This window comes from Caretta caretta, chromosome 2 (assembly GCF_965140235.1).
Source record: "Caretta caretta isolate rCarCar2 chromosome 2, rCarCar1.hap1, whole genome shotgun sequence".
NCBI classification, from domain to species: domain Eukaryota; kingdom Metazoa; phylum Chordata; order Testudines; family Cheloniidae; genus Caretta; species Caretta caretta.
Window position 1 is genome coordinate 183568133 of NC_134207.1, and position 27195 is coordinate 183595327.

The 27195-nt window shown below is 43.6% G+C and overlaps 1 protein-coding gene across 3 annotated transcripts in view; it reads right to left on the reverse strand.

The window, feature by feature from the left end:
• Positions 1 to 27195, reverse strand: part of ITGA9 (integrin subunit alpha 9) — a 310728-nt gene that overhangs the window by 91165 nt on the left and 192368 nt on the right. For all 3 annotated transcript variants that reach the window (XM_048839011.2, XM_048839010.2, XM_048839009.2), the window contains exon 18: positions 19256 to 19406. In XM_048839011.2, coding sequence (XP_048694968.1) covers positions 19256 to 19406 — 151 coding nt within the window. The remainder of the gene's footprint in view (positions 1 to 19255; positions 19407 to 27195) is intronic.

Genomic DNA, 27195 nt, shown 5'->3' on the forward strand with positions numbered 1-27195 from the left:
TCAGAGGCCAAGTCTACACTACAAACTTAAAATTGGTATAACTACGACGCTCAGGGTCTGACCTCCAGTGCAGACAGCACTACGTCAACAGAAGGGCTTCTATCATCGACACAGTTAATCCACCTTTGCGAGAGGTGGTAGCTACGCCAACAGGAGAGGAACGCTCTCCCGTCAGCATATTCGCATCTTCACCGAAGCACTACAGCAGTGCAGCTGCACCGGTGCCACTGTGCCGCTGCAGCGTTTTAAGTGTAGACCTGCCTTCAGCCCAGTCAGAAGGCTTTCCCGCTCCTTTTCCCAATGGCTCCGTTAACTACCCACATGAGAAAACATACTCTTGGCTTTAACCACTTGAACTGTGCTTCTGCATTTCCTACAAAGAATCCAGAGACTTTTTTCAGAGCTCATATTAGCAGCCCTTAGAGGTCTCCACCTGACATCATGTGGGTAGAAGACGCAGGTACCTGGCCAGGAAGCAGTCCCCAAGTAGCAGGATCACAATTGCTGGGGAAAGAAAAGGAGGACTTGTGGCACCTTAGAGACTAACCAATTTATTTGAGCATAAGCTTCCGTGAGCTACAGCTCACTTCATTGGATGCAGCGTATGCTCAGATAAATTGGTTAGTCTCTAACGTGCCACAAGTACTCCTTTTTATTTTGCGAATACAGACTAACACGGCTGCTATTCTGAAACCTGTCAATTGCTGGGGAGAAAAGCAGGCCAGCCAATCACAGTAACTGCTCTCCACCTTCCAGACACACCAGAGATCTGTTTCAGGGCACTAGGGTCCAGTGTCCTCCTCTAGCACCGAAGCCCAGTCACCAATCTCTTGAGGAGTAACTGGATGCAGTTGGAAATTTCACAAAATCAGTTGGACTTGTAAGATGTTTGCCATTCTCTGAAGAGCAACTCATGAGATTTTATTGCTACTGAATGCAAGCCTGACCCTTAGTCCAGTCCAGATCTGCAGGTCACCTCCTCCACATATCTCTAAGTTTGTACAAGCCCTCAACCTTTTTCTCACAGATCAAGCTGCTCTGCAAGACAGCACACCCCCCACTCATAAATGATCTAAAGCAGTGGTTCTCAACCTTTCCAGACTATTACCCCTGAGGGAATTCTGCACCAAAAAATGAAATATTCCATGCACAGGTATGGGGGGCTCCTGATGCAGGGGGAGGCTTGGCAGAATGGGGACTTGTGGGGGGGGCTCAGTGGGGAGGTTCTGGGTGCAGGAGGCTCTTCATACAGATGGGGCTTGGCAGGGGGGTTCCAGATGCGTGGGTGGGGGGGAGGGGTCACTGTACAGGGAGCTGCTCCCCCTGTCCGCCCAGCCCCTCTGCATCCACCCCCACAACCGTACCTCCTTCCCCGCTGAGCCTCACACACACACCCATACTCAGACCCACCCCCCACCCCATGGTACAGAGATTCCTGCAGCAAGGGGAAGTTTCTGGGGCTTGATCTGACCCAGCCCTGGTTCCCCTGTGCAGGGAAGGTGGAGGGGGAACTCTGCTTCCTTCCCCCTGCTCCCAAGCTGGGACGAACATCCATCCCCAGACCCCCTCCTCCCAGTGATTTACCTCTCTCTCTCTCTGAACAGACAGGCTGCGCTGCTGAGAGGGGTAACAGAGTAGCAGTAACAAAAACACTAACCCAGGAACCTATCCTTGCAACAAAGCCCATTGCCAACTGTGTCCACATATCTATTCAGGGGACACCATCATAGGGCCTAATCACATCAGCCACACTTATCAGAGGCTCGTTCACCTGCACATCTACCAGTGTGATATATGCCATCATGTGCCAGCAATGCCCCTCTGCCATGTACATTGGCCAAACTGGACAGTCTCTACGTAAAAGAATAAATGGACACAAATCAGACCTCAAGAATTATAACATTCAAAAACCGGAGAACACTTCAATCTCTCTGGTCACTCGATTACAGACCTAAAAGTGGCAATTCTTCAACAAAAAAACTTCAGAAACAGACTCCAACAAAAGACTGCTGAATTGGAATTAATTTTCAAACTGGACACCATTAACTTAGCCTTGAATAAAGACTGGGAGTAGATGTGTCATTACACAAAGTAAATAAACAACCCCTCCCCACCACTGTTCCTCACACGTTCTTGTCAACTGCTGGAAATGGCCCACCTTGATTATCACTACAAAAGTTTTTTTTTCTCTCTCCTGCTGGTAGTAGCTCACCTTACCTGATCACTCTCGTTACAGTGTGTATGGTAACACCCATTGTTTCACGTTCTCTATGTATATAAAATCTCCCCACTGTATTTTCCACTGCATGCATCCGATGAAGTGAGCTGTAGCTCACGAAAACTTATGCTCAAATAAATTGGTTAGTCTCTAAGGTGCCAAAGTACTCCTTTTCTTTTTGAGAAGGGTGAGTGAGCACTGGTCCAGCTACTCTTTGCTTCCCCACAGAAACCATTTTCTGCAAGGAAGCAAAGGGATTCTGCGCAGGAGAAGGGCATTTTTCTGCTGCGCCGCAGTTGCACACAATGTCACCAGGAGTAACGAGTGTACCCCTTTCAGGAGTCTCAAACCCGAGCCCCATCACCCGGGGCTGAAGCATGTAATTTAGCTTTGTGTGGTCCAAGGCAAATGCGCTGCATGCTACCGCCTAATGCCAGCCCTGCACTTGGAAACCCCCTACATCCATCCAGTGACCCCCCACCCCCAGGTTGAGAAACGCAGATCTAGATGAATTGACGTACCCTCTGGAAGACCTCTGCATAACCTTGGTTGAGAACCACTGCTTTAAAGACACTGAAACAGTTAAGGGACAAACTCAAGAAAGACTAAACTCTGGAAAAGTGGCATTTTTTAAAAAAAATTACCTTTAAGATAAATGAGTTCCAGCTCTGTGTCATCTTAATCTGAGCCTAATCCTTTTAACCCAGGAAATCTGCAGCTAGTTACAGAATGTACAGTATATAGAACCTTAAAACATCAAGACCTAAGAAATCATAAATTGCTGTAAAACTTTTAAGTTAGATCATAGACCCCTCAGGAAAAAAAATGAAAATGTAAAGAAAAATCAGCAACCAATCCAAAATACATTATCCAAAAATACAAGTGTTATAGACAGGTCCTTAATTAGTAAGCTCCTATAAGTAGTAGTTTGAAAACCATGATGCATCCTTTGCTCACAGAAATGTGAAACTGTAGCTCTTGAATGGTCCACATTGTATATTAAAACTCCATCTTTTTAATACTTTTTCTAACATGGTGTCTAAGTCAATGGCATGCAGCTTCCATATCCTCAGCCAGGTTCTACATGCTTCCGCATACCAAAAGTGTGGTGAAATCAGTAAAGAAAGGGGGGGGGAATGAGAGAGAGAGAGATTCTGGTCTCCAACAATGTTATATTTATTCATTAAAAAAAGGGAAACTCTGAAAATCTTACACAAAAATGAATGGAGGCACAAATGAATCCAGTTAAGGCAGTCAGGCAGCAGAGTATGTCTTAGGCCACGGCTGTACCTAATAACTCTTACAAATCAGCAAAACTACAGACTTCACAGAACTAAATGTCTGACAGGCAGGAATAAGAATATCCAGACAGGAATCAAGGTTTGTGTGTCCAAAAGACATGCCCAGAATTATATGTTGGTATATCCTAGTTGAAAGGATTATTTTCATACTATTACAATTCAAATCAAAATATGAATAAAAGTACCATTAACATTCTATTAACAGAGCATCACATTAGATTAACAGCTTTGTACAGAGAAATCATGTGTGACTAAATTTCCCTCCCCACCCCAAACTGTACTCTGTTTGTGGATTAATGCTTTCCAATATGTTTTGTAATAATAATTAAAATACATCCGTGTGATGCAGGGGAGAAACTGCCCACCAGCTTGGCTGAGTTAAGGAGAGCCTTTGGGCCCAGTTAGCCCCACCCCATTATACCTGTAGCCAATGCCAGGCCTGGAGTCGGGAGAAAAGGGGAGAGCTGACTGGCAAAGAGGCAGGAGCTAGCTACCATCCTACCTGAAGGGAAGGATCACTAGCCTGCCAGCCAAGGGAGACGGTGGAGGAGACTTTGGAGCCTCTGGCAACCTAGGTAACTGGGTGACTGCAGCCCAGAGACGTCGTGGGGTTCACCAAACTTACAGCTGTCCCGCCTGAAGGAACCTGGAACCATGCCACGAAAGATCCATGAGAGGGTGCCATGGGAGGCAGAGCACTCCAGCGAATTGGACTATAAGGGCCATACTCCAAACTGAAGGGGCCTGATAGGAAGTAGCCCAGAGCAGTGGATTTAGACCATGTCTACACTAGCAAAACTTTTGTCACTCACGGTGTGAAAAAAAACATCCCCCTGGGGGATAAATTTTGTGAACATAAGTGCTCATGTGCACAGTGCTATGTCATTGGGAGATGCTCTCCCGCCAACATAGCTACCACCACTTGTCATAATAAAACCAGCTCAACAACAGAGAGCTCTCCCCTGACAATATAATGCAGCTACACGAGCGTTCCACAGCAGCACAACTGTATCAGTGCCGCTGTAAGCTTGTAAGTATAGACATGCCCTTAGACTCCCTCCTCGGAGTGCCCCTTGTTCAGGGGTCAACTCACACAGGACCCTGGGCTGGGATCTGGTGGAATGGGAGGGCCTGGGTCCCCCTGTCCCTCCTGCCTGAAAGACTAAGGCACCTGGACCAGAGAAAAAAGGGGCCACCACAAACATTATTTTTAAAAATTAAAAGCAGAAAAAAATTCAAAATGACAAAAATAAAATGCAAGAATCAGTATTAATTTCATAAAGGAGTAACAAAAAACATGTTAATTTTCCACTGTGTTTTCATACTGTAAGCTGCCCAAACGTACATACAAAAGTGATTCAAGAACACTAACAATATGGTATTCAAACTTTAAACACTGCAATTCATGGCTGCTTAATTTTAAAAGAAAGATATTAAATACCATAAGCAAATATAGGTGGTATCAGTTCTTACATGTACTGCAAAGTTATCTATCTATCTATCTATATAATAGAAAACCCTGTAACTGAAAAACCTTTTAAAAGATTAACTGGATGCAGAAAATGTGATAGAAAATAACCAGAAAAAAGCCCCCAAAGGTAATTTTTAAAGTGTGAAAAATAATATTTAGTTTATAATAGCAATAATGACTTTGGCGCAGAGCATTTCCTGGGGATTAATTAATTTTAAATCCACCTAGAGCCACAAGTCCCTCCAAGTCAATTATTAATCTCCAGGAAATGCCTTTTAGAGCCACATTCATTTACTTCAGCTCTTCCATCCTCAGAATCCTGAACTCAACACACGTCAACATGTTTTGCACAGCAACAATTGAGGACATGGCCAATCCCTAAAACAGTGCAGGGAGAGAGTATAGTATGCAATGAAAACTGCATAAACTAATGGCAATGTTGAAGTCTAAGTATATAATCCATTACTTATTGAATTGGGATCTTGAAACAGGTTTGATCTTTTAAAAATAAAAGCTTAGCAGTTCACTTGTAAGGCTTTATTTTTAAGAGGTGCTGCCCTGTTTTATGGAAGAGCTTTGTAGCACAGGCTCTCTTTTCCCCCTGCTAAGTGGAAATTATTCAATTACTATTCTGCAGATGGTTGTAGTCAAAAGTCATACACAGGTTTCCTGCATTCCTCCCACAATCAGGTTGCTCTGCAATACTCCTGTGGCCCCGGAATCAGCCTGGTTCAAAACTTCACACAGCTTGGTTGTTATGGCTCTGTTGACTTACTATGAGAGAATGTTGCCTACTCACAACTATCAATTCAGGATCAAGCACTGAAAAAAACCACAAAAAACCCTAACACCCCACTTGACTAGAGTTATTTTATGAAACTTTCATCTGTATTCTTCGCTCATGCATTATGAAATGTCACAAGAAGTGTTTTCTCACAGTCCCGCTCTTTTCTGTACTGAAAGAACAGATTACCAGCCTTATGCAGTGTTGTCAGCCTGTCAGAAACCTCCTTTATGTCAGAGATAAGCATACCTAGCTCTGATAAAATGAATTTACCTGGATCCTGTTTGAACCTCTTCTGAAGGTGAAAGGTTATTGCACAGAGAGGAGGAAGGAGAGAAAAGACTTTTGCATTACTTAATTTTCAAGAAAAATGAAGGCACCTTTGAGAGCATTTCATTTGACTCTCAAAGGAAGGGAGGAGAGACTGAGTAAGACAGAACAGAGAAGGGAGAAAGAAACATACATTCTGGAGCCAAGCATAGTGAAGTTTTTCTCACACTGGCACTAGTCAGGAAGTTCAAGACAGCATCATCAATGCCCTGGTGCACCAGAATAAAACAAAAGGAAAGCAAATCATTTACAGTATTCTGAACAACACTAACCCCTTCTTTTTCAACTTGCACCTAAAAGCTCACTTTTGCACTCAATACAGGGGTAACTGGGGGAAGTTTAAGGGCTAGTGATAGACAGGAAGTCAGACAAGATCAAATTTTTCCCTCTCACCGTAAACTCTATGAATCTATATATTTATGAAAGCTCTTTGCAATATTCAGAACATCTTTACATGGTGTACCCTGGTTCTTCGGCCCTTATGCAGACAAAACACCCATTGACTTCAGAGTTTTGCTTGCAAAAGGACTGTAGGAGCATGCCCTATGTTAATAAAAAAAAATTAAACAGTGGGATTCAGTTTTATTTATAGATCCTATTAACACCATGGGAGATATTTGAGCAAGTAGATGAAAGCAAACAATTACCATCAGTTCCTGCCATGGAGCAGTGATATACAGTGTGCCATAGGGCAAGCACCACTTAAACAAATATAAGGTTACAATTCTATTGGAATTTCGGTTCAGGATGCCATTTATCTCCTGGCACCATCTTGAGCTGCCTGTCTTAAAAGTGAGCAAAAGAAACTCCTAAGAGACCGGAACTGACCTTTTGGAGCAAAGGCTGATAAACTTCTAGATTCAAGTTACAAATAAAACAAGCGAAGAACCAACTGCCTGGTGCTATAAAGAATAAGCCATTGAAAGCTGACGGTTACTTAATGGCCTCTAGAAAGGTCATTAAGCTGGGTTTAATTTGGTATTTAAACCCCACTCCTAAAAGAGACAGGGGACATGTTTTGTTCCAAAAGGTTTGTCACTCTGGATGCTATTATATTATTGCTAAACCTCAGTGTTAAAAGCAGTGCCAGCTAAAATTTAAGTTTGGGGGTGGATGGGAGAGAGGAGATATTACTTAAGCATTTTGCAAAATATATATATTTGCTCACAAAAGAAAAAGCTGTAATGATCTTAGTTCATCCTCTTCCTATCACTTTAACCACTTCTGTGTCTTTACAGGCCTATTATTACATTTGAAGACAAATGAAATATATAACCATAAAGCCATCTAAGCTGCCCATGCTGAACTTATGCTGTTTAGAAGGCACTTAATGAGTGGGGTATTGGGAGAAGAGACCTAGAAAAACGTTGTTAAATCAATGCAAGAAGAAGAATGAGAAGAAGTGGGAGTAAATTGCTCCCCACAAAGACAGGGCAGAATGATCTGTCCCCGGGAGGACTGACTATGTAAAGATAACTCTGATCAAGTGTAATGAGCTTATAATACACTGAGATCTACTCTCTTCAGTGGATATGCACTGGTTTCAATGTTACAGGTCAGCACTGGCCAATGGGAAGAAAATTTTTTTCCAAAAGTAATGGGAAAAAATATATATAGGTGAAATTCACCTCCGTGTAGGGGGCCAGTAGATATCCTATGCCCTACTTAAACCCCCATTAAGTGGGGTTTAAATTTCAAATTAAACTCAGCTATAAAAAGTAACATCACTTTACCTTGGACATTTATTAAACTGTTTTTAAGAGGATACGTAGAATCAGGACTACAGAGAGCTTTTCTAATGGCAGAGATCTATTATTTGTATTTATTTTGAGGAGAAATAAGGAGAAGTGGTGTAAATGAGGAGAAGTGGTGGTTTAAAAGAAAAGAATTTGCAGAATTAAACCTGGTGGCATAGGCCCTGATTCCGTGGGTGCTCCGGGGCTGGAACACCCACAATAAAAAATAGTGGGTGCTCTGCACCCACCCGCTTATGAGCTGTTCAGCAGGCAGGAAGTGCTAGGGGACAGGAACCGTGGGGGCGGCAAGAGGCGGAGCAAGGGTGGGGTGCACTAGGGGAAGGGGCGGAGTGGGGGTGGAGCACCCACCCAGAAAAAATGAAAGTCGGTGCCTGTGCCTGGTGGTTTAAAGTTTGACAACGAACTGGAGATTTGCATTTGATAACCAACAGTTGTGTATTTGAGCAACAGTCCTCCTTTCATTTCAGCCTCTGGCTAATAAGTGTATGATAAATTTGAAGCCCCCAGAACTGCTCTCTGGCTACTGCTAAGGAAAAGGATTTCTCTCTGTCCCTCACTCCAGATTACTCCCTCACTTTCCTTTATTCCTTTTTATGCCCTCCTCCCCCATGAATAGCTCTCATACCTTGCTTTTGAGGCTCAGAGCTTTTCCCCAACAGCACCAGAGTGGAATTGACCTGATTCTTGTCAGTTTAACTGCTGCCTACCTCCAGTGAATAGCAGCCATGAAACAGACCAGAGTAAACCTGGGAAATTAACATGAGAACATTTCCACCAACACTGAAATAATTTGATTTACCAATCACTGCTCCCCTTTTGTGTTCTCGTTCCATACACCTGTGAGCAAGCAAATTTACTGCCACTAATGTTCGTAGAGAGAGAATTTCAGTGTTCGCGCCAGAAATGTTTGGGCTCTCAGCTAACCAGGGAACAGAAACAATAGCACGTAACTTATCTGACCAATCAGAACTAAGAAACCTGTTCACTAAATGAATATGAATAATGAAGAAAACAGAGGAAATCATGGCCTTCTTGTGGAAAAAGCAGGCTAAACTTCTTAAATAAATTATTCACATTACATTTGCTCTGCTCTAGGCCAGAGGCTTGTTAATTTCTCTCAACTGTTGCTTGGGAAACCTATGAGAAGCAACAGAGGCATTAGAGGTTACTGGCTGACTATGGACTCATGGGGTCTGCCAGAAATGACCCATAGTGGGAAATGATTGTCAGCAATGGGCTTCCCCTGACCTCTTCTCCTCACATCTAGTGTTGCAAATGGTTTAGGCTCCGAGATTTCTACCTCCCATTGTAAAACACTGAGATCTGAGGGTGCTATGTAAAAATGAAGCATTATCATTACTACTTTTGAGTGTGCTTCCAACAATGCCAGAGAAAGTATGGCATGATGCCTCCGGATTCAGTCACTCTTACTGTACCTCTGTTGAAAACATTTTTATCTTGTCTACATCACCAGCTAAACATTTTCAACACCAGCTGAGGAATGGTTAGAGAAATGCTTGCTGTGACAACCATCGTCAGCAAATATCATTTTCGTCTTGTGGACAGATTCAAGGACCACACTGTGTCAGTTCACATGAAAGTTAAATTATGCAGAAACTGATCGTTCAGTGTTCTGTCCCTTACACACACATGCGCCAGTGAAAGCTTTCTGATCACCACTATTAAGGGGATTTTTCAGTCTCTGAATAACAACATTTTTTCTGAAACACAATTAAGATCACTGGATAATAAAATATAGATCTTCTAATTCCCTACTTTTAGTTTTATGGAAAGGGGAGGTTAGTTCATGATCTGACGTGACATAGAAAAGGGGTCAAAGAAATTTATTTGCCAAAAACAGTAACAAATACCATTCTTAAATCAAGAGGTGAGATTTTTTTTTAAATGAAGACAACAAGTTTAATCCTCACTCTGAATCATTTAATCAGTTGATGCATTTTAATATATATGATTTATTCATCAATCCAAAAACATGCTCTTTCACACCCATATGCACCTGTAAAGATGTATGGTCTCATGTATCAGAGACCAAGGATTCCTGAGTTCTATTCCTCATTCTACCTCTTACACATTACGGTAGCTATGAACAAGCTCTTTAACCCCTCTGGGCCTCAGTTCTCTCATCTGTAAAATAACTTTCACATAGGGGTCGTGTGAGGTTTAATTCGTTAATGAGCTTCCACACACTTGGAGGAAAGACGTTATGGAAGTGCATAATATAGCTCATGCAAGGTAGAAAAGTAAGATGTAGCTAATAAAGGGTTGCAGCAAATTATTTCTCTGAAGGAGAAGAGGGGGGCTGTAGGAAAGAGAAGAGAAGAGAAGATGTATGAAATAGATACGGGGGAGGAAGGGAAGGAAGTCTAGTTTTGTGATCAAGGCACTGGAGTACGACTCTGGAGATCTGAGTTAAATTCCCCCAGCACTGCCATAGATATCATGTGTGACCTTGAGCAGGTCACTTAATCTCTATGCCTCACTTCCCCATCTATAAAATGGAGATAATCATACTTCCTTTCACCCACCCTATATGTTGTCTATTTAGATTGTAATTCTTCCAGTCGGGAGCTGTCTCTTATTGTGCACATGCACTGCCCAGTACAAGGCAGGCCTGGATGTCAGGTAAGGCCCCCAGGTGCCACTGTAATGAAAATGAATAATAAGTGTGAGTCACCATTCCATTGCACAGGTCTCTCTGGGTGATCACAGCTGTCCTTCATACCTTACTCAGGATTTAGGAGCAAAGACATCAATCTAGTCCTTAGAGAGTGAACACCTTGGGGCAGGAGAGTTATATGCCATGCTATGCATCCTTGTGGGACTGTATAAATAATAATATCCCTGTGTATAACCTTGAGATCCTGGATAAAAGGTGCTATAAATATATTCGGTATTATCATGAATGATAATTTCCTGTTTTCAAATTTACGAAAGGGCTATCGCTAAATGATCGCTTCCTTCTGAAATTTCAGTATAGGTGGGGTTGGAAGCTCCAACAGTTAAGGTTGCCTACCATTTCTCATTATAAAACCCAGTTTTCAGTTGCTTATAACTTAGCCAAATTTTAATTGTTTGGACTGAAATTTTACATGCCAGGTGTCTGCCTCAGTGTATGTCTACACAGCAATGTAAGCCCAGGTTTGAGGGCAGCTCCCAGTTGCCAGCATGTTGGGGATCATCCCTCCCCTGGCCATGCTAAGCGGGGAGCTCTGCCGCTCCCCTTCCCTACAGGGCAGCCGCTTGTTCCTGCTCTGCTCCCTGTCCCTTGCTCCCACGCCCCCCTGCCCTTCCTGGGGCTGTGCGCGCAGAGGCGCCCTGGCAGCGTGCACTCTGATGGCGGTGAGTAGGAGCCAGCCCCAAAACCTCCCCCCCTGCCTCCTGGGCTTCGGAAGAGGCAGAGAGAAGGAATCCTAGGGGATGCTGGAGCACACTGCACCCCAAGCCCTGGGGATGCACTTCAGGAGAGCCATCTAAAAATTTAGAATTGCAAAGTTTCATTTTAACAGTTTGACAGCCCTGGAGACTGACGTCCTAATTATCCTCAGAACAGGTGCACATGGGCAATGTCCTGCCAATGTAACTCAGCCTAGAGGTGGTGAGCCCAGTTCCCAGATTAGATGGCTGAACCCTTTTGGCTGAAATTTTTCATTCTCGTTATCTATCTCAAACTGAATAGTGTAGGAAAATTTCAGCCCAAATGGTTAAAATTTGGCAAAGCCATAAGCAACTGAACCCAGGGTTTTATCATGAGAAGGATGAGACAGCCTTAACAGGCAGTGATATAGAGATGAATTTTAAAGTGTATATATATAAAAATCTCAGTTATTTGCATAGATATTATATAACTGCTACTTTATATTTTTATTTGGTTTTCCATACTGTGACTACAGTCTATATTTGAACATTTTTCACATTTTAAGAAGTGTGTCGAGTGATCAGCAAAGCTGACAATCAGTGCTGAGTCTGTTTAATAACTGAAAGAAGCAACAGGTTCGAGATGTAGTAAAATAAAAAGTAAATGTAAGGTTTGAAAAGCCAACCCCTTATAGTAACCTCTGCTTCATGTGTATTTCCCAATTAAAGGACTGACTGTCAGAGGCTATGGAAAGAAAACTTCGGGCTTTCATCCATGGCACAGAGGACAACTGGCTGTAGAGTAAAAGGAAAAAACAGAGAGGGGAATAAATGAGGTCTTTTCAATATCAGTCAGTGTACTCTTTTTCACACGATGAGAAGCAGCAGTAGCTCTGATAAGTAATGTCACTGCCATAGTTCATGCACGCTCAGCTTCCACAAGAAAAAAAGACAGCAACAATAACACATTTGTTTAAATAAATGTTACTTTAATAATTACGGAGTTAGGCCAACATTTTCCTTAAGCCATAATCTTAGGCATTCTGTCTCAATGTCTCTTATACACCAATTTTGTTTTGTCTAAGAAGATGGCTTTTTTAAAAGTCTCAAATTATTGTCCTCTCACTTGTAGTTATAACCACCATTTGCAAGTTCATTGTATTTAAAATCTAAGAAGCAATACTCTGGAGACACATTGAAAACAAACCGGAGGGACACTTAACCGTAAATCAAGAAGAATGTCAGAGGCAGATTAGTAAAGCCCATCTTGCTAGCCATGTGTTTTTTATCCTAAAGTTCCCCACTGCTGAGAAAGGATCATCATGCAGTTGGTCCCTCTCCACTTGGGTGATAATCATTAAATGGCAGTTGTTGCTAAACGTTTCTATGCAACAATAGACTCTTTCACTCAGAAACTGCTCCACTAGGGGGATTCTTCTGAGTCATCATTTTTATTTGGTATTTTATGTCTGGATTTTTGCCTGGGCAATTTTCAACCAGGAACAAAATATGTATTTTTTAAAAAGTATTACAATGTGTACTGAGTATAGATGTCAGAAGTTGGGAATGAACTATGGAATTTGTGATTAAGAGTATTTCAGACAAATTATATCCACCGAGGTTAGTGAGAAAGTAACATTGGTACTGATGTAGTCTCTGCACAGCTATAATCCAGTTCCCATCTGGATAAACTATGAGGCCAAAGGCAGAGTATTTTATCCTAATGAGAGAGCTGAGTGAAAGCCTGCTGTAGGGTAAAACTGCACAATACACTCTTGTCACTGAGACTCTACAAAGTAGTTAGTTGTTAATAAAAAGAGAGGCGAGTGGGAAGGGGGGGGCAGAACTGCAGACACATCAAAAAAGAGCGGAGATTACAGTGCAACCAGTATAGGAAAGGGATTTTGAAAATGTAAGACTATACGCTCACTTGATCTGTGGTGAACATTTTCTTAACAATTTCTAATTTATATTAGAAAGATTCACTAAAGAGTGAAATAAACCTAAAAGCAATCTCTCATTTGCTTCCAGAAATTGCTTCCTCACATCTGTCTCCAGACTGCGTTAGACACAGGTGCAAGCTAGAGCATCGAGGGCAACAGTATCATCTTTAGCTTGTTCCCAGACAGTACTTGCCAAAAGGAACAAATGAGGTGCCTCTAGTGGTCTAATTAATCCATGTGTAAAAGATATTCTACCCTAGCTACAGAACAAAACAAAATAATTATTTAAAGCACATATATTGAGTTCTGGTCCTGTTCCCACTGAAGTCAATGGAAACACTCCAATGGCAGCCAGGACAATCCCTAGAAATCTATGGGTATGTCTACACTACGGAATAAGGTCGAATTTATAGAAGTCGGTTTTTTAGAAATCGGTTTTATAAATTCGAGTGTGTGTGTCCCCACAGAAAATGCTCTAAGTGCATTAAGTGCATTAACTCGGCGGAGCGCTTCCACAGTACCGAGGCAAGCGTCGACTTCCGGAGCGTTGCACTGTGGGTAGCTATCCCACAGTTCCCGCAGTCTCCGCTGCCCATTGGAATTCTGGGTTGAGATCCCAATGCCTGATGGGGCTAAAACATTGTCGCGGGTGGTTCTGGGTACATATCGTCAGCCTCCCGTTCCCTCCCTCCCCCCGTGAAAGCAAGGGCAGACAATCATTTCGCGCCTTTTTTCCTGAGTTACCTGTGCAGACGCCATACCACAGCAAGCATGGAGCCCGCTCAGGTAACCGTCACCCTATGTCTCCTGGGTGCTGGCAGACGCGGTACGGCTTTGCTGCACAGTAGCAGTAACCCCTTGCCTTCTGGCAGCAGACGGTGCAATACGACTGGTAGTCGTCCTCATCGTGTCCGAGGTGCTCCTGGCCGCGTCGGCTGGGAGCGCCTGGGCAGACATGGGCGCAGGGACTACATTTGGAGTGACTTGACCAGGTCATTCTCTTTAGTCCTGCAGTCAGTCCTATTGAACCGTCTTATGGTGAGCAGGCAGGCGATACGGACTGCTAGCAGTCGTACTGTACCATCTTCTGCCAGGCAGGCAAGAGATGAGGATTGCTAGCAGTCGTATTGCACCATCTTCTGCCAGGCAGGCAAGAGATGGGGATGGCTAGCAGGCGTACTGTACCATCTTCTGCCGAGCAGCCATGAGATGTGGATGGCATGCAGTCCTTCTGCACCGTCTGCTGCCAGCCAAAGATGTAAAAGATAGATGGAGTGGGTCAAAACAAGAAATAGACCAGATTTGTTTTGTACTCATTTGCCTCCTCCCCTGTCTAGGGGACTCATTCCTCTAGGTCACACTGCAGTCACTCACAGAGAAGGTGCAGCGAGGTAAATCTAGCCATGTATCAATCAGAGGCCAGGCTAACCTCCTTGTTCCAATAACAACGATAACTTAGGTGCACCATTTCTTATTGGAACCCTCCGTGCAGTCCTGCCTGAAATACTCCTTGATGTACAGGCACCCCCTTTGTTGATTTTAGCTCCCTGAAGCCAACCCTGTAAGCCGTGTCGTCAGTCGCCCCTCCCTCCGTCAGAGCAACGGCAGACAATCGTTCCGCGCCTTTTTTCTGTGCGGACGCCATACCACGGCAAGCATGGAGCCCGCTCAGCTCACTTTGGCAATTAGGAGCACATTAACCACCACACGCATTATTCAGCAGTATATGCAGCACCAGAACATGGCAACGCGATACCGGGCGAGGAGGCGACGTCAGCGCGGTCCCGTGAGTGATCAGGACATGGACACAGATTTCTCTGAAAGCATGGGCCCTGACAATGCATGCATCATGGTGCTAATGGGGCAGGTTCATGCTGTGGAACGCCGATTCTGGGCTCGGGAAACAAGCACAGACTGGTGGGACCGCATAGTGTTGCAGGTCTGGGACGATTCCCAGTGGCTACGAAACTTTCGCATGCGTAAGGGCACTTTCATGGAACTTTGTGACTTGCTTTCCCCTGTCCTGAAGCGCATGAATACCAAGATGAGAGCAGCCCTCACAGTTGAGAAGCGAGTGGCGATAGCCCTGTGGAAGCTTGCAACGCCAGACAGCTACCGGTCAGTTGGGAATCAATTTGGAGTGGGCAAATCTACTGTGGGGGCTGCTGTGATGCAAGTAGCCCACGCAATCAAAGATCTGCTGATATCAAGGGTAGTGACCCTGGGAAATGTGCAGGTCATAGTGGATGGCTTTGCTGCAATGGGATTCCCTAACTGTGGTGGGGCCATAGACGGAACCCATATCCCTATCTTGGCACCGGAGCACCAAGCCGCCGAGTACATAAACCGCAAGGGGTACTTTTCGATAGTGCTGCAAGCTCTGGTGGATCACAAGGGACGTTTCACCAACATCAACGTGGGATGGCCGGGAAAGCTGCATGATGCTCGCATCTTCAGGAACTCTGGTCTGTTTCAAAAGCTGCAGGAAGGGACTTTATTCCCAGACCAGAAAATAACTGTTGGGGATGTTGAAATGCCTATATGTATCCTTGGGGACCCAGCCTACCCCTTAATGCCATGGCTCATGAAGCCGTACACAGGCAGCCTGGACAGTGGTCAGGAGCTGTTCAACTACAGGCTGAGCAAGTGCAGAATGGTGGTAGAATGTGCATTTGGACGTTTAAAGGCGCGCTGGCGCAGTTTATTGACTCGCTTAGACCTCAGCGAAACCAATATTCCCACTGTTATTACTGCTTGCTGTGTGCTCCACAATATCTGTGAGAGTAAGGGGGAGACGTTTATGGCGGGGTGGGAGGTTGAGGCAAATCGCCTGGCTGCTGGTTACGCGCAGCCAGACACCAGGGCGGTTAGAAGAGCACAGGAGGGCGCGGTACGCATCAGAGAAGCTTTGAAAAACAGTTTCATGACTGGCCAGGCTACAGTGTGAAAGTTCTGTTTGTTTCTCCTTGATGAACCCCCCCGCCCCTTGGTTCACTCTACTTCCCTGTAAGCTAACCACCCTCCCCTCCTCCCTTTAATCATTGCTTGCAGAGCCAATAAAGTCATTGCTGCTTCACAGTCATGCATTCGTTATTCATTCATCACACAAATAGGGGGATGACTACCAAGGTATCCCAGGAGGGGTGGTGGAGGAGGGAAGGAAAATGCCACACAGCACTTTAAGCACAGCACTTTAAAAGTTTACAACTTTAAAATTTATTGAATGACAGCCTTCTTTTTTTTGGGCAATCCTCTGTGGGGGAATGGCTGGTTGGCCGGAGGCCTCCCCACCGTGTTCTTGGGCGTCTGGGTGTGGAGGCTATGGAACTTGGGGAGGAGGGCGGTTGGTTACAGAGGGGCTGCAGTGGCAGTCTGTGCTCCAGCTGCCTTTGCTGCAGCTCAACCATACACTGGAGCATACTGGTTTGGTCCTGCAGCAGCCTCAGCATTGAATCCTGCCTCCTCTCATCACGCTGCCGCCACCTTTGAGCTTCAGCCCTGTCTTCAGCCCGCCACTTACTCTCTTCAGCCCGCCACTTACTCTCTTCAGCCCTCCACCTCTCCTCCCGGTCATTTTGTGCTTTCCTGCACTCTGACATTATTTGCCTCCACGCATTCGTCTGTGCTCTGTCAGTGTGGGAGGACAGCATGAGCTCGGAGAACATTTCATCGCGAGTGCGTTTTTTTTTCTTTCTAAGCTTCACTAGCCTCTGGGAAGGAGAAGATCCTGTGATCATTGAAACACATGCAGCTGGTGGAGAAAAAAAAAGGGACAGCGGTATTTAAAAAGACACATTTTATAAAACAGTGGCTACACTCTTTCAGGGTAAACCTTGAAAGTTAACATTACATACATAGCACATGTGCTTTCGTTACAAGGTCGCATTTTGCCTCCTCCCACCGCGTGAACGGATTTTGGTTGAATGCCAGCAAACATACACTGCAATGCTTTGTTCTACAGTGATTCCCCAGTACGTGTTGCTGGCCTGGAGTGGTAAAGTGTCCTACCATGAAGGACGAAATAAGGCTGCCCTCCCCAGAAACCTTTTGCAAAGGCAGAACCGCAAATGCCAGGGCAAAGTAATCCTTTCACATGCTTGCTTTTAAACCATGTATAGCATTTTAAAAGGTACACTCACCAGAGGTCCCTTCTCCGCCTGCTGAGTCCAGGAGGCAGCCTTGGGTGGGTTCGGGGGGTACTGGCTCCAGGTCTAGGGTGAGAAACAGTTCCTGGCTGTCGGGAAAACCGGTTTCTCCGCTTGCTTGCTGTGAGCTATCTACAACCTCCTCATCATCATCTTCTTCGTCCCCAAAACCTACTTCTGTATTGCCTCCATCTCCATTGAAGGAGTCAAACAACACGGCTGGGGTAGTGGTGGCTGAACCCCCTAAAATGGCATGCAGCTCATCATAGAAGCGGCATGTTTGGGGCTCTGACCCAGAGCGGCCGTTCGCCTCTCTGGTTTTCTGGTAGGCTTGCCTCAGCTCCTTCAGTTTCACGCGGCACTGCTTCGGGTCCCTGTTATGGCCTCTGTCCTTCATGCCCTGGGAGATTTTCAGAAAGGTTTTGGCATTTCGAAAACTGGAACGGAGTTCTGATAGCACGGATTCCTCTCCCCAAACAGCGATCAGATCCCGTACCTCCCGTTCAGTCCATGCTGGAGCTCTTTTGCGATTCTGGGACTCCATCATGGTCACCTCTGCTGATGAGCTCTGCATGGTCACCTGCAGCTTGCCACGCTGGCCAAACAGGAAATGAGATTCAAAAGTTCGCGGTTCTTTTCCTGTCTACCTGGCCAGTGCATCTGAGTTGAGAGCGCTGTCCAGAGCGGTCAGAATGGAGCACTCTGGGATAGCTCCCGGAGGCCAATACCATCGAATTGTGTCCACAGTACCCCAAATTCGAGCCGGCAACGTCGATTTAAGCGCTAATCCACTTGTCAGGGGTGGAGTAAGGAAATCGATTTTAAGAGCCCTTTAAGTCGAAATAAAGGGCTTCATTGTGTGGACGGGTGCAGGTTTAAATCGATTTAACGCTGCTAAATTCGATCTAAAGTCCTAGTGTAGACCAGGGCTATGTGTTAAACTCCCATTAACATCACAGTGCATACTGGCAGATGTCATTTCTGTTTGTTTAGACAAAGAGCTACAGCATACATGTAATGTACTTTGTCTGATGCGGCACATTACAATACAAAACTATTGCTCTAAAGTTCTTAAAAGTAACTGAAAATGGAATATAATGCTCAAAATTGAAGATGAGGAGAATTACTGTCCATTAGAAGTGTTCCCACACCTCCCCACCCCCGGCCTAGAGTGGAAGAGTTTTCCTTATAACCAAAAAAACTGTCAGTCTTTAAAATATATTGAATGACTTCAATGGGACCAGAATTTCACCCATATAGTTTGCCGCATCTTTGCTGTAGTTTTTAACTTCTCTGTGTTAGCTCAGCATGATGCGACCAACGAGCAACAGCAGACAGAGCTTCAGCAAAGAGGGAACAATTGTGAAAGCCATTTGGGATAAAAGTAAATGATAAAAATTCCTCTTATATTTTACAGTGTCTGCTCTTCACAATTTCTTTAACATGTGTTACTTCCATTCAGAACCATCTCTGGCACACCTCTATGTTAAAAGATGATTACAATTATTATTTTTAAAGAACTTAGATCCTACATCAGATTATGCTCATGAGAAATTTGAAAGACGTAAATCTAAACAGGAAGAAATCAAAGCTCAGACTCTTAGTTTTTCGATCCCAAACATTCTACTGTGAATTCTAAAACAACCAACCTCTTTCTAAACAACCACCTTTCTTTTTCATTCCCATAGCCATCTCAGCAGCAGCAACTGGTCAGTCCGATATGATGTGTAGAAGTACAGAGTCCATCATCAACACAGATTAAACTCACAAAACAAATAGCTTAAGTAAAGACCTAAGATAAGCGGGTACAATCTCAGAATTCCTTGGAGATGTGGCTATTTAACGGTGGGTCTCAATTTGTCCCCAGGTCCATTAGGTATGTTTCCAGTAACATTACAAAGTCTGCCCTCAGGGAGATTGTCCTTTCTTACCTTTTGCCACATTTTGATAAAGAAGAGCTCCCTGGAAAAGTTGAAGAACACGTTGGTATCATACGCATCGTCCCCAATGTTAGAGATGGAGATATTAAGTGAAATGTTCTTTACTGCTCCCAATGCCAGATAGCGGGTTTTCTCATCAACACTGTAATCAGAAGTGAACACACAAGTTAGTGCCTTGCTACTCACTCACTTTCTTCCTTCCACCTTCAATTGTTTACGAAACCAAAGTCAATATTAAAATGCGTATCACATGTGAGATGTGTGCATAATGGTACCAGCATAGGACTGGGTGCCAGTAACGTCTCAGTTCTAATCCTGACTCTGGCACTGGCAATCTTGCTGGCCCTAAGCAAGTCACTTAACCCCTCTTTGTAAAATTGAGATACTTATTTTAATCTACAAAAAGAAAAGGAGGACTTGTGGCACCTTAGAGACGAACAAACTACGCTCACGAAAGCTTATGCTCAAATAAATTTGTTCGTCTCTAAGGTGCCACAAGTCCTCCTTTTCTTTTTGCGGATACAGACTAACTCGGCTGCTACTCAAACTTATTTTAATCTACTGTACCATCACAGAGCTATTGTGAGGATTAAATAGTTACGGCTTATACAGTGTTTTGATGATAAAGTGTTACGTAGGGGCTAAGTATTGTTATAGTAATATTCAAAGATAAATGCTCTTCTATTTTGTTTCCTAAAAATGGAAGGTTATTTTAACATTATAGTAACTTTCTGAAAATCCTCTTACTTTGAGCTCCTCTGCTGAAAAGGACAAAACCAAAGAGGGCTAGTCAAGATCTAGAAAGCAACTATATGCTGAAAAGGAATTTTAAGAAGTTATAACCATCCACTGAATAATAATTAGATTGGAAGTTCTTTGGGGCAGGGATTGTCTTTTTGGTCTGTGTTTGTGAAGGAACTAGCAGGATGTGGGACTCCTAGGTGCTAACACAGTGCAAATATGTACATACATACATACATACATATCAATTTATCCTAAATCTGTCTTTCCCAACACACCTGTAATACATCTATCCCACATTATTTTCTCTCTCTCTCACACTCACACACACACACCCCGTCACTAGGTATTTGCAGTACACTTAGGCATTCTGGCCAGTCTAGAACCAGAAAAGTACATAAATAAGCATAAGATGTAAATGTTAACACACCCAAAAACATACTACTAGGAGTTTAATTGAGGTAATGGAGTGAAGTAAAAGGGCACATGTTGAATGTAAGTTAGAAAATAAAAAGAGGTGCCAAAGCAGCCTAAACATAACCAATCTGGAATTGATCATTATTGTAAAAGGAATCCAGTTCCACTTAGGCCTGGTCTACTCTTTAAAATTTAGATCAACATAGCTACATGGCTCAGGGGTCTGAAACATCCACACCCTTGAGTGATGTAGTTAGGCTGACTTAACCCCCAGCATAGAGACAGCTAGGTCGATCAAAGAATGCTTCCATCAACCTAGCTACTGTTGATGGGGATGTGGTGTGCCTACAACAACAGAAAAACCCCTTCTGTCAGCATAGGCTGTCACACTACAGGATTATGCCTTCACAGCTACGGCACTGTAGCTATGCTGCTATTAGTCCCCATAGTGTAGTGTAATAGACCCAGGCCAGTTGGGTACAGCAGAGTAGTAGAAGGCAGATATACTGGCCCCTGGATAAGCAGTTTTCTGTTCCCTGACTGACCAGAGCAGGGGCTGCTCCAGACTAGGATGGAAACATGCCTTCATTTAGCCTGCAAAGAGTCAGTTGAAGCCATTAGGCTAATGAGAACACCTGACTCCAATTAACCTGCAAAGAGTCAGGTGAGGCTGTTAAGCTAATGTGAACACCTGACTCTAATTAAGGCCCCTCTGATACTATAAAAGGGCTCACTCCAGTCAGGCCGAGGAGAGCCAGAGAAGAAATGCGGCTGAAGAGCTGGGTAATGAAGATACCCTCAAACAACTGGAAAGGGAACCCTAACGTAAGAGTGAAAAAGGCGTTAAGAGAGAGAAGTGGGGGAACTGTGGGGAAGTGGCCCAGGGAAATGTAGCAACTCTGGCAGTGAAAGGTCAGCTGCCAACAGCTGCTGCCATTAGGGTCTCTGGGCCGGAACACGCAGTAGAGGGCGAGCCCAGTTCCCCCCAACCTGACTCTACAGAGACACCTCCTGGGAGGGGGAGACAGGCCTCTGTCAGGACAGGAGGCTAAACTGTTATTGAATAAGCCCGTAGGGATGAGACAGACTGTGCAAGTTCTCTCACCAACCTCCTTGCTGGCTTATGATGAAAAGGGCTCAGTAGACTGAATCCCTGGCCCTAGAGAGAGAGAAGGGCTACGTGGAGGGACACAGTGAGCCTCTGAGGTTAGCATAAACTTCCTGGAAGCGTGGGACCCACGGGGACAAGGTCGGAGCTCTGCCACAGTAGCCATACCTTTAGTTACCATGGAAAACATGGAGGATGTCATTGGGAAGGAGTTGTGTGGTGGCTCAGAAAAAAACTTCTAGTGGCATGTCAGGGGAAAGTGCCCATAAGGAATTTCAGATAAGGTGCAATCAGCAAAGTCAAAAACCTCCTTCCACCATTAATTTAACATGCACCCACACCATGGTAAGTATACCAATGCCCGGAGCAGCACACATGGTATCATCAGGAAGTCTGCTGTCTGCCCAAGCAGCATTTCAACACTGAAAATAGTTTAAATTATAAGAATTCCCATGGAGTCTACTAGGATTTCTACCAAGGAACCACCATGCCTGGGACTTACACCAGTCTTATGTTTGCACGTTCTGCTTTACTCAATTCCAACTCAGAAAGAAACCCTTGAAAACAACTGATTTACATGAGTCGGCTTATCTAATGCGATTTTGCATCTTCACTTCTGACTTTAGCCCATCTTTGTTTAATAGCCCAATCCTTTCAATGTACTACACAGAGCCCACATACTGACCTCAAGTTGATTTCCAAACATGACGAGCTTATAGGAACAGGCTCTCCTGGTAAATGGTAGTGAATTGGTAACACAAGCTAACGTGAGAAAAGACACACTATGCTTCACCCACCTACAGCTAAAGAAGATTCTAGAATTTGATATCCATAGTTACATCACAAGTTCCCCGAAGCGGATTGGGGAACTTCTCACTGAGCAGTAAATTTGGGGTAAAATATTCTAGACACCTTCTTTAAAGTTGATCCTTATGAATTCATCATTGTAAATTCTGCGGGACTTTCCCACAAAATAAAGAGGTACTTCCAGTGCCTTTATCTTCTTAGCCCATTTTGTTTATAATCTTTGCTCACCATGTTCTACAATTCAGGCCCATATTTCAAATGACAGCTTCTCACTGTTTCAGTACAAACTGCAAAAACTGTGCCTGAATTTTTATGGCTGCAACTAATTGCAGGCACAAATCCCACCTCTGAGTTGGCTAAGTAACAGCTTTGCAGGTACATAACTTTCTAAATGGTATGATTTGCTCTCACAATTATGATGCAAACAAACAAAGATGCAATTTTTGCAAAATTGCATCCACATAAAAGGGAGCCCTGGCTGGGACCCCACTAAAAATTTGGTATTAAAATGTCAAATCTAGCAATTTTTACATCAGTAAAACTCGCACTGAAGTCAATGGGACTTCTGCTCAAGTAGTCATTGAATTCAAGAGGCCAAATGCTGCAATCTTAAACATTTAGGATTGAAAAGCAAACAAATTCTCCTACCAAGACATAAATGGCAAACTACTAGGATCATCTAGTAATCACAAGTACACAGAAAAAAAATAAAACATCATTAATGTGAATTATTTCCCAATAAGTTCAAAATCACAGTATTTGCATACACTTAAAAAAACTAGATGAACAGCTTGCAGGCTTTAGTAAAATCTGGATGTATGTGTTGCTTTAGCAAGTGATGAAAACTAACAAAGGATTCATCAAGTGAAGGACGTGCTAGCTGCAATGCTCTCATCATTAATGTCTAGAAGTTGCCATTATTTGAGAGGCAGAGGGGTTAGGACTGACTCCATATCCTATCCACAACTTACTTTTATTTCTGCTCATGCAAACAATAGGAAAAAGATTCCTCTGATTTTGTAGCATTTACAGATTTAATAGTCACAACCAAAGAATGTGGTCATTTAATACTGAATAGTAGAACAGTTGTTTAGAATGATTTTTTAATAAAAAATTAAAGACCCAGGCAGTAACAATAAATAAGTACTGCATGTGAGCATAATGTTACTGCTTTCCACAGTGCCATTATCTGTTATAGGTTTCAGAGTAGCAGCCGTGTTAGTCTGTATTTGCAAAAAGAAAAGGAGGACTTGTGGCACCTTAGAGACTAACAAATCAGACGTCAAGAATTATAACATTCAAAAACCAGTTGGAGAACACTTCAATCTCTCTGGTCATTCGATTACAGACCTAAAAGTGGCAATTCTTCAACAAAAAAAACTTCAAAACCAGACTCCATCGAGAGACTGCTGAATTGGAATTAATTTGCAAACTGGATACAATTAACTTGGGCTTGAATAGAGACTGGGAGTGGATGGGTCATTACACAAAGTAAAACTATTTCCCCATGTTTATTCTCTCCCCCCCCCCCCCCACTGTTCCTCAGACGTTCTTGTCAACTGCTGGAAATGGTCCACCTTGATTATCACTACAAAAGGTTCCCCTCCGCTCCCCACTCCCCCCACCCCCCGCCCGCTCTCCTGCTGGTAATAGCTCACCTTAAGTGATCACTCTGGTTACAGTGTGAATGGTAACACCCATGGTTTCATGTTCTCCATGTATATAAATCTCCCCACTGTATTTTCCACTGAATGCATCCGATGAAGTGAGCTGTAGCATTTATGCATCATGTATGTTCAAATAAATTTGTTAGTCTCTAAAGTGCCACAAGTCCTCCTCTTATTATTATCTGTTATAGTGAGTTATATCTGAATGAAGGCATTTGTGGCAATGTTACATTTAGCCACAAATCTTTCACGATATATTCCTCCATAGAAGAGGAGGACCTGATTTTTAAGAGAGCACTGACTGATTGCGGATTACAGCACCAACATCAAATTCACATCCTTACTGAATTTTGTGAAAAGCCCCAGTGGTTCGAAGCTGACAGGAATTCAGATCTTCATCAGAAATGCAACAGAAGATTGTGTTTAAGTCTCATTTTAAGAGACTAGTTTCCTGAATCATTAAATCTGAGTACATCTGGAATGAATCAGGTACACTTTCAGCAAGAAATGGATTAAGAAAAAGAATCTGCCTATTGGCAAGGGAGCTCCCAAGCCCTGTTTACTGCTCTGGGGCATGATGTCATTGAGCATGGAATGCCTGCTGTGATGTATGAACTGTACTACCAATATGATGCCATCCTTCTCCAGCATCTGCTGAACATTAAACAGGCTAGCTGCCGAGTCAAAATATGTCAGTAAAGCTGTGTTGTCACCGTATGGGAACAAGAAAATAAACCAAGCCATGCTTCATTGCAACAAGCTAAGACAAACAATCTAAGGAACAAAAATCAAACAACGGCTTTTGTTTTATTTTTCACTGAATGAAAAATTTTAAAGTGGCTAAACTTTTCCCCCAGATACATGGTTCAAGCCAAGGCAGATCATCTAAAAATAAGAAAGCATAGATCTAAACCTAAAAATCAAGGGGCAATCACTAAGCAAATTTTAAAACAAGAATAGAATAGAATTATGCTACACAGTATGTATAAGTGGAGAGCTGGGTGAAAGTTGTGTGAAAGACTATATAGCTATAGGTATATTATATATGCACACACAATAAATATATAATTATGTCAGCTTCTGTATAAGAAAAGGGAGTGGGCCTGATACTCAGAGGTGCTGAATACCTGCAGACCCATTGACTTAAAGAGGATGGGATGTGGGATGGTCAGCCCTTTGGAAAATATCAGGCTCCAACCTTCTTCTAGGGATCAGGTTTAGATTAATTAACTAAAACCTTCCCTTTACTCTGAATTCATTGGCTCTAGCACAAAGTATAAAAAGAAAATACTTTCATTTCCCCCCCTAAAGTTATTGACAAAAGGAAACAATTCTAAAATGTCAGGACATCAGAGGTGTCTCTTTTAACCTGACCTCATCTTCTGTCCCAATCCCTGATCCCCTTTGCATTGCCTTCACACAGTGATGCTGCAGTCATCTGGGAAAAAAAAGATTGGAAGGGAGAGGGCTACCAGAAAAGATCTACAACTTTCATTCCCTCACCCCCCAAGATGATGGTGCTTTAGTTACTGTGCATCTGGGGAGACATAATCTACATTCCAAAAAAGGTAAGCCTGGACTCATCCCCCAATTTCCTTTACTAGTCAGTAAAAAACACATATTGTACTTAACCTCCCTAATCTCTGCAGATTACTCACAGGGCAGGGAAGGAATGCAACAGGACTTTCTCCTACCCTGTTGGCCTGGGTCACCATTTTCCCCATTGATATTTCAAGTCTTATATCCCTCACACAGTAGAAGCTGTAGTGCAGACAGGATCAACTGAACAGGATTAGACAACACATGGGTACCAAATGCCTAAACCCATCTGAGTCCTAACTTCTATGGGTGGAGCTGTACCAATGGGAGAATTAAAGGGCCCACTTTTGCTAATGCAGAGAAGGTATGGGTGGATAAATAGCATTCATCCTGCAACAAGCAAAAAGCAGAGCGCTTCCAATGCCACTGTTCAGCCTCACTCATAATGAGGCATTGAATATAACTACAGCTGTAGGGAATGATTATAACAAACCCCCCAACTGTGCAAAATTCACCCCGTTTGGGATTTCGTTACCAACTCTAAATTCAGACCAGACTCTCTAGAGAGATTTGCAAAGCCTTTAGGCGAACCTCAGCCAACTTATGGTTTTGAGTGAAATCTGATGAAACTCGTCACTTCACCTGGCTTTGACAGGAAAACATATGAAGATCGACAGTTTAGATTGTGCTTGATTTGGGGAAATTGCAAATCTTAGGGGTAGCAGACTCATAACAAATCCAAACAAAAAAAAGTTCACACAAACCCACGTGAAGCAAAACCACTGGATGCTGCATAGCTCTGATATTGTCCCTTTCATTCCCATAAGCACTCGAGGTCACTTCCTCACAGTCCAAAAGTCAATCTTGACTAAAGCTGGGGTGTCTGCTTGGAGGAGCTGCTGATTGGTCTTTTATTAACATACTTTAGGGGGGGCCAAAATCCTGCTGTCTCCTCAGCAGCCCTCCCCCTGCCCCCACTGGTGGGATCCGCTCCAGAAAGGAAGGGGACAGCACTTGGAGACTTTGATCTACAGCCTCTGTGGACCACAGAGCTCTGTAGAACTTCCTGGTTTCCAGGTCAAAGGACTTCAGTGTACAGGCTATGCTAGGAAAGACGGGTGGCTAGCTGATTATAAAACCATTCTCCAGATGAAGGAGCAGTACTTTCTGCATGGGGGCTATACTACTACAGTTGCATGGCAGCCTAGAAGAGGAGAGGGGGATTCTTTACTCCCCTGGTCCCTGTGGAAAGAATCCTGTCACACAGGCTAGTTAGTCTGTACACACACTGGGGCCCAGGATTAGGTCACAAAAAGTGAAAGTCTGATCCAATTTTTCCTTCTTTTCCGTGTCCACTTTTTTAAAAAACAAGAACACAGTTTAATGGTCCAGGAGAAGGAAGGCACAAAAGATTACATATACTGTCTGGCGGCTGTCCCTGGTCATTACTGGGGGATTGCAACAAAGGAGAGGTTACTGCTGTGGGATTAAGAACAATTATTACAGCATTCTCAGCCCTTCTCTGGGAATGCCAAATAGATCTTCTTTCCAAAATTCAGTTTCCTCACATACAGGGCCGGCTCTAGGTTTTTTGCCGCCCCAAGCAAAAAAAAAAAAAAAAGGATGCCCAGAATGCTGCCCCTGGAATTGTG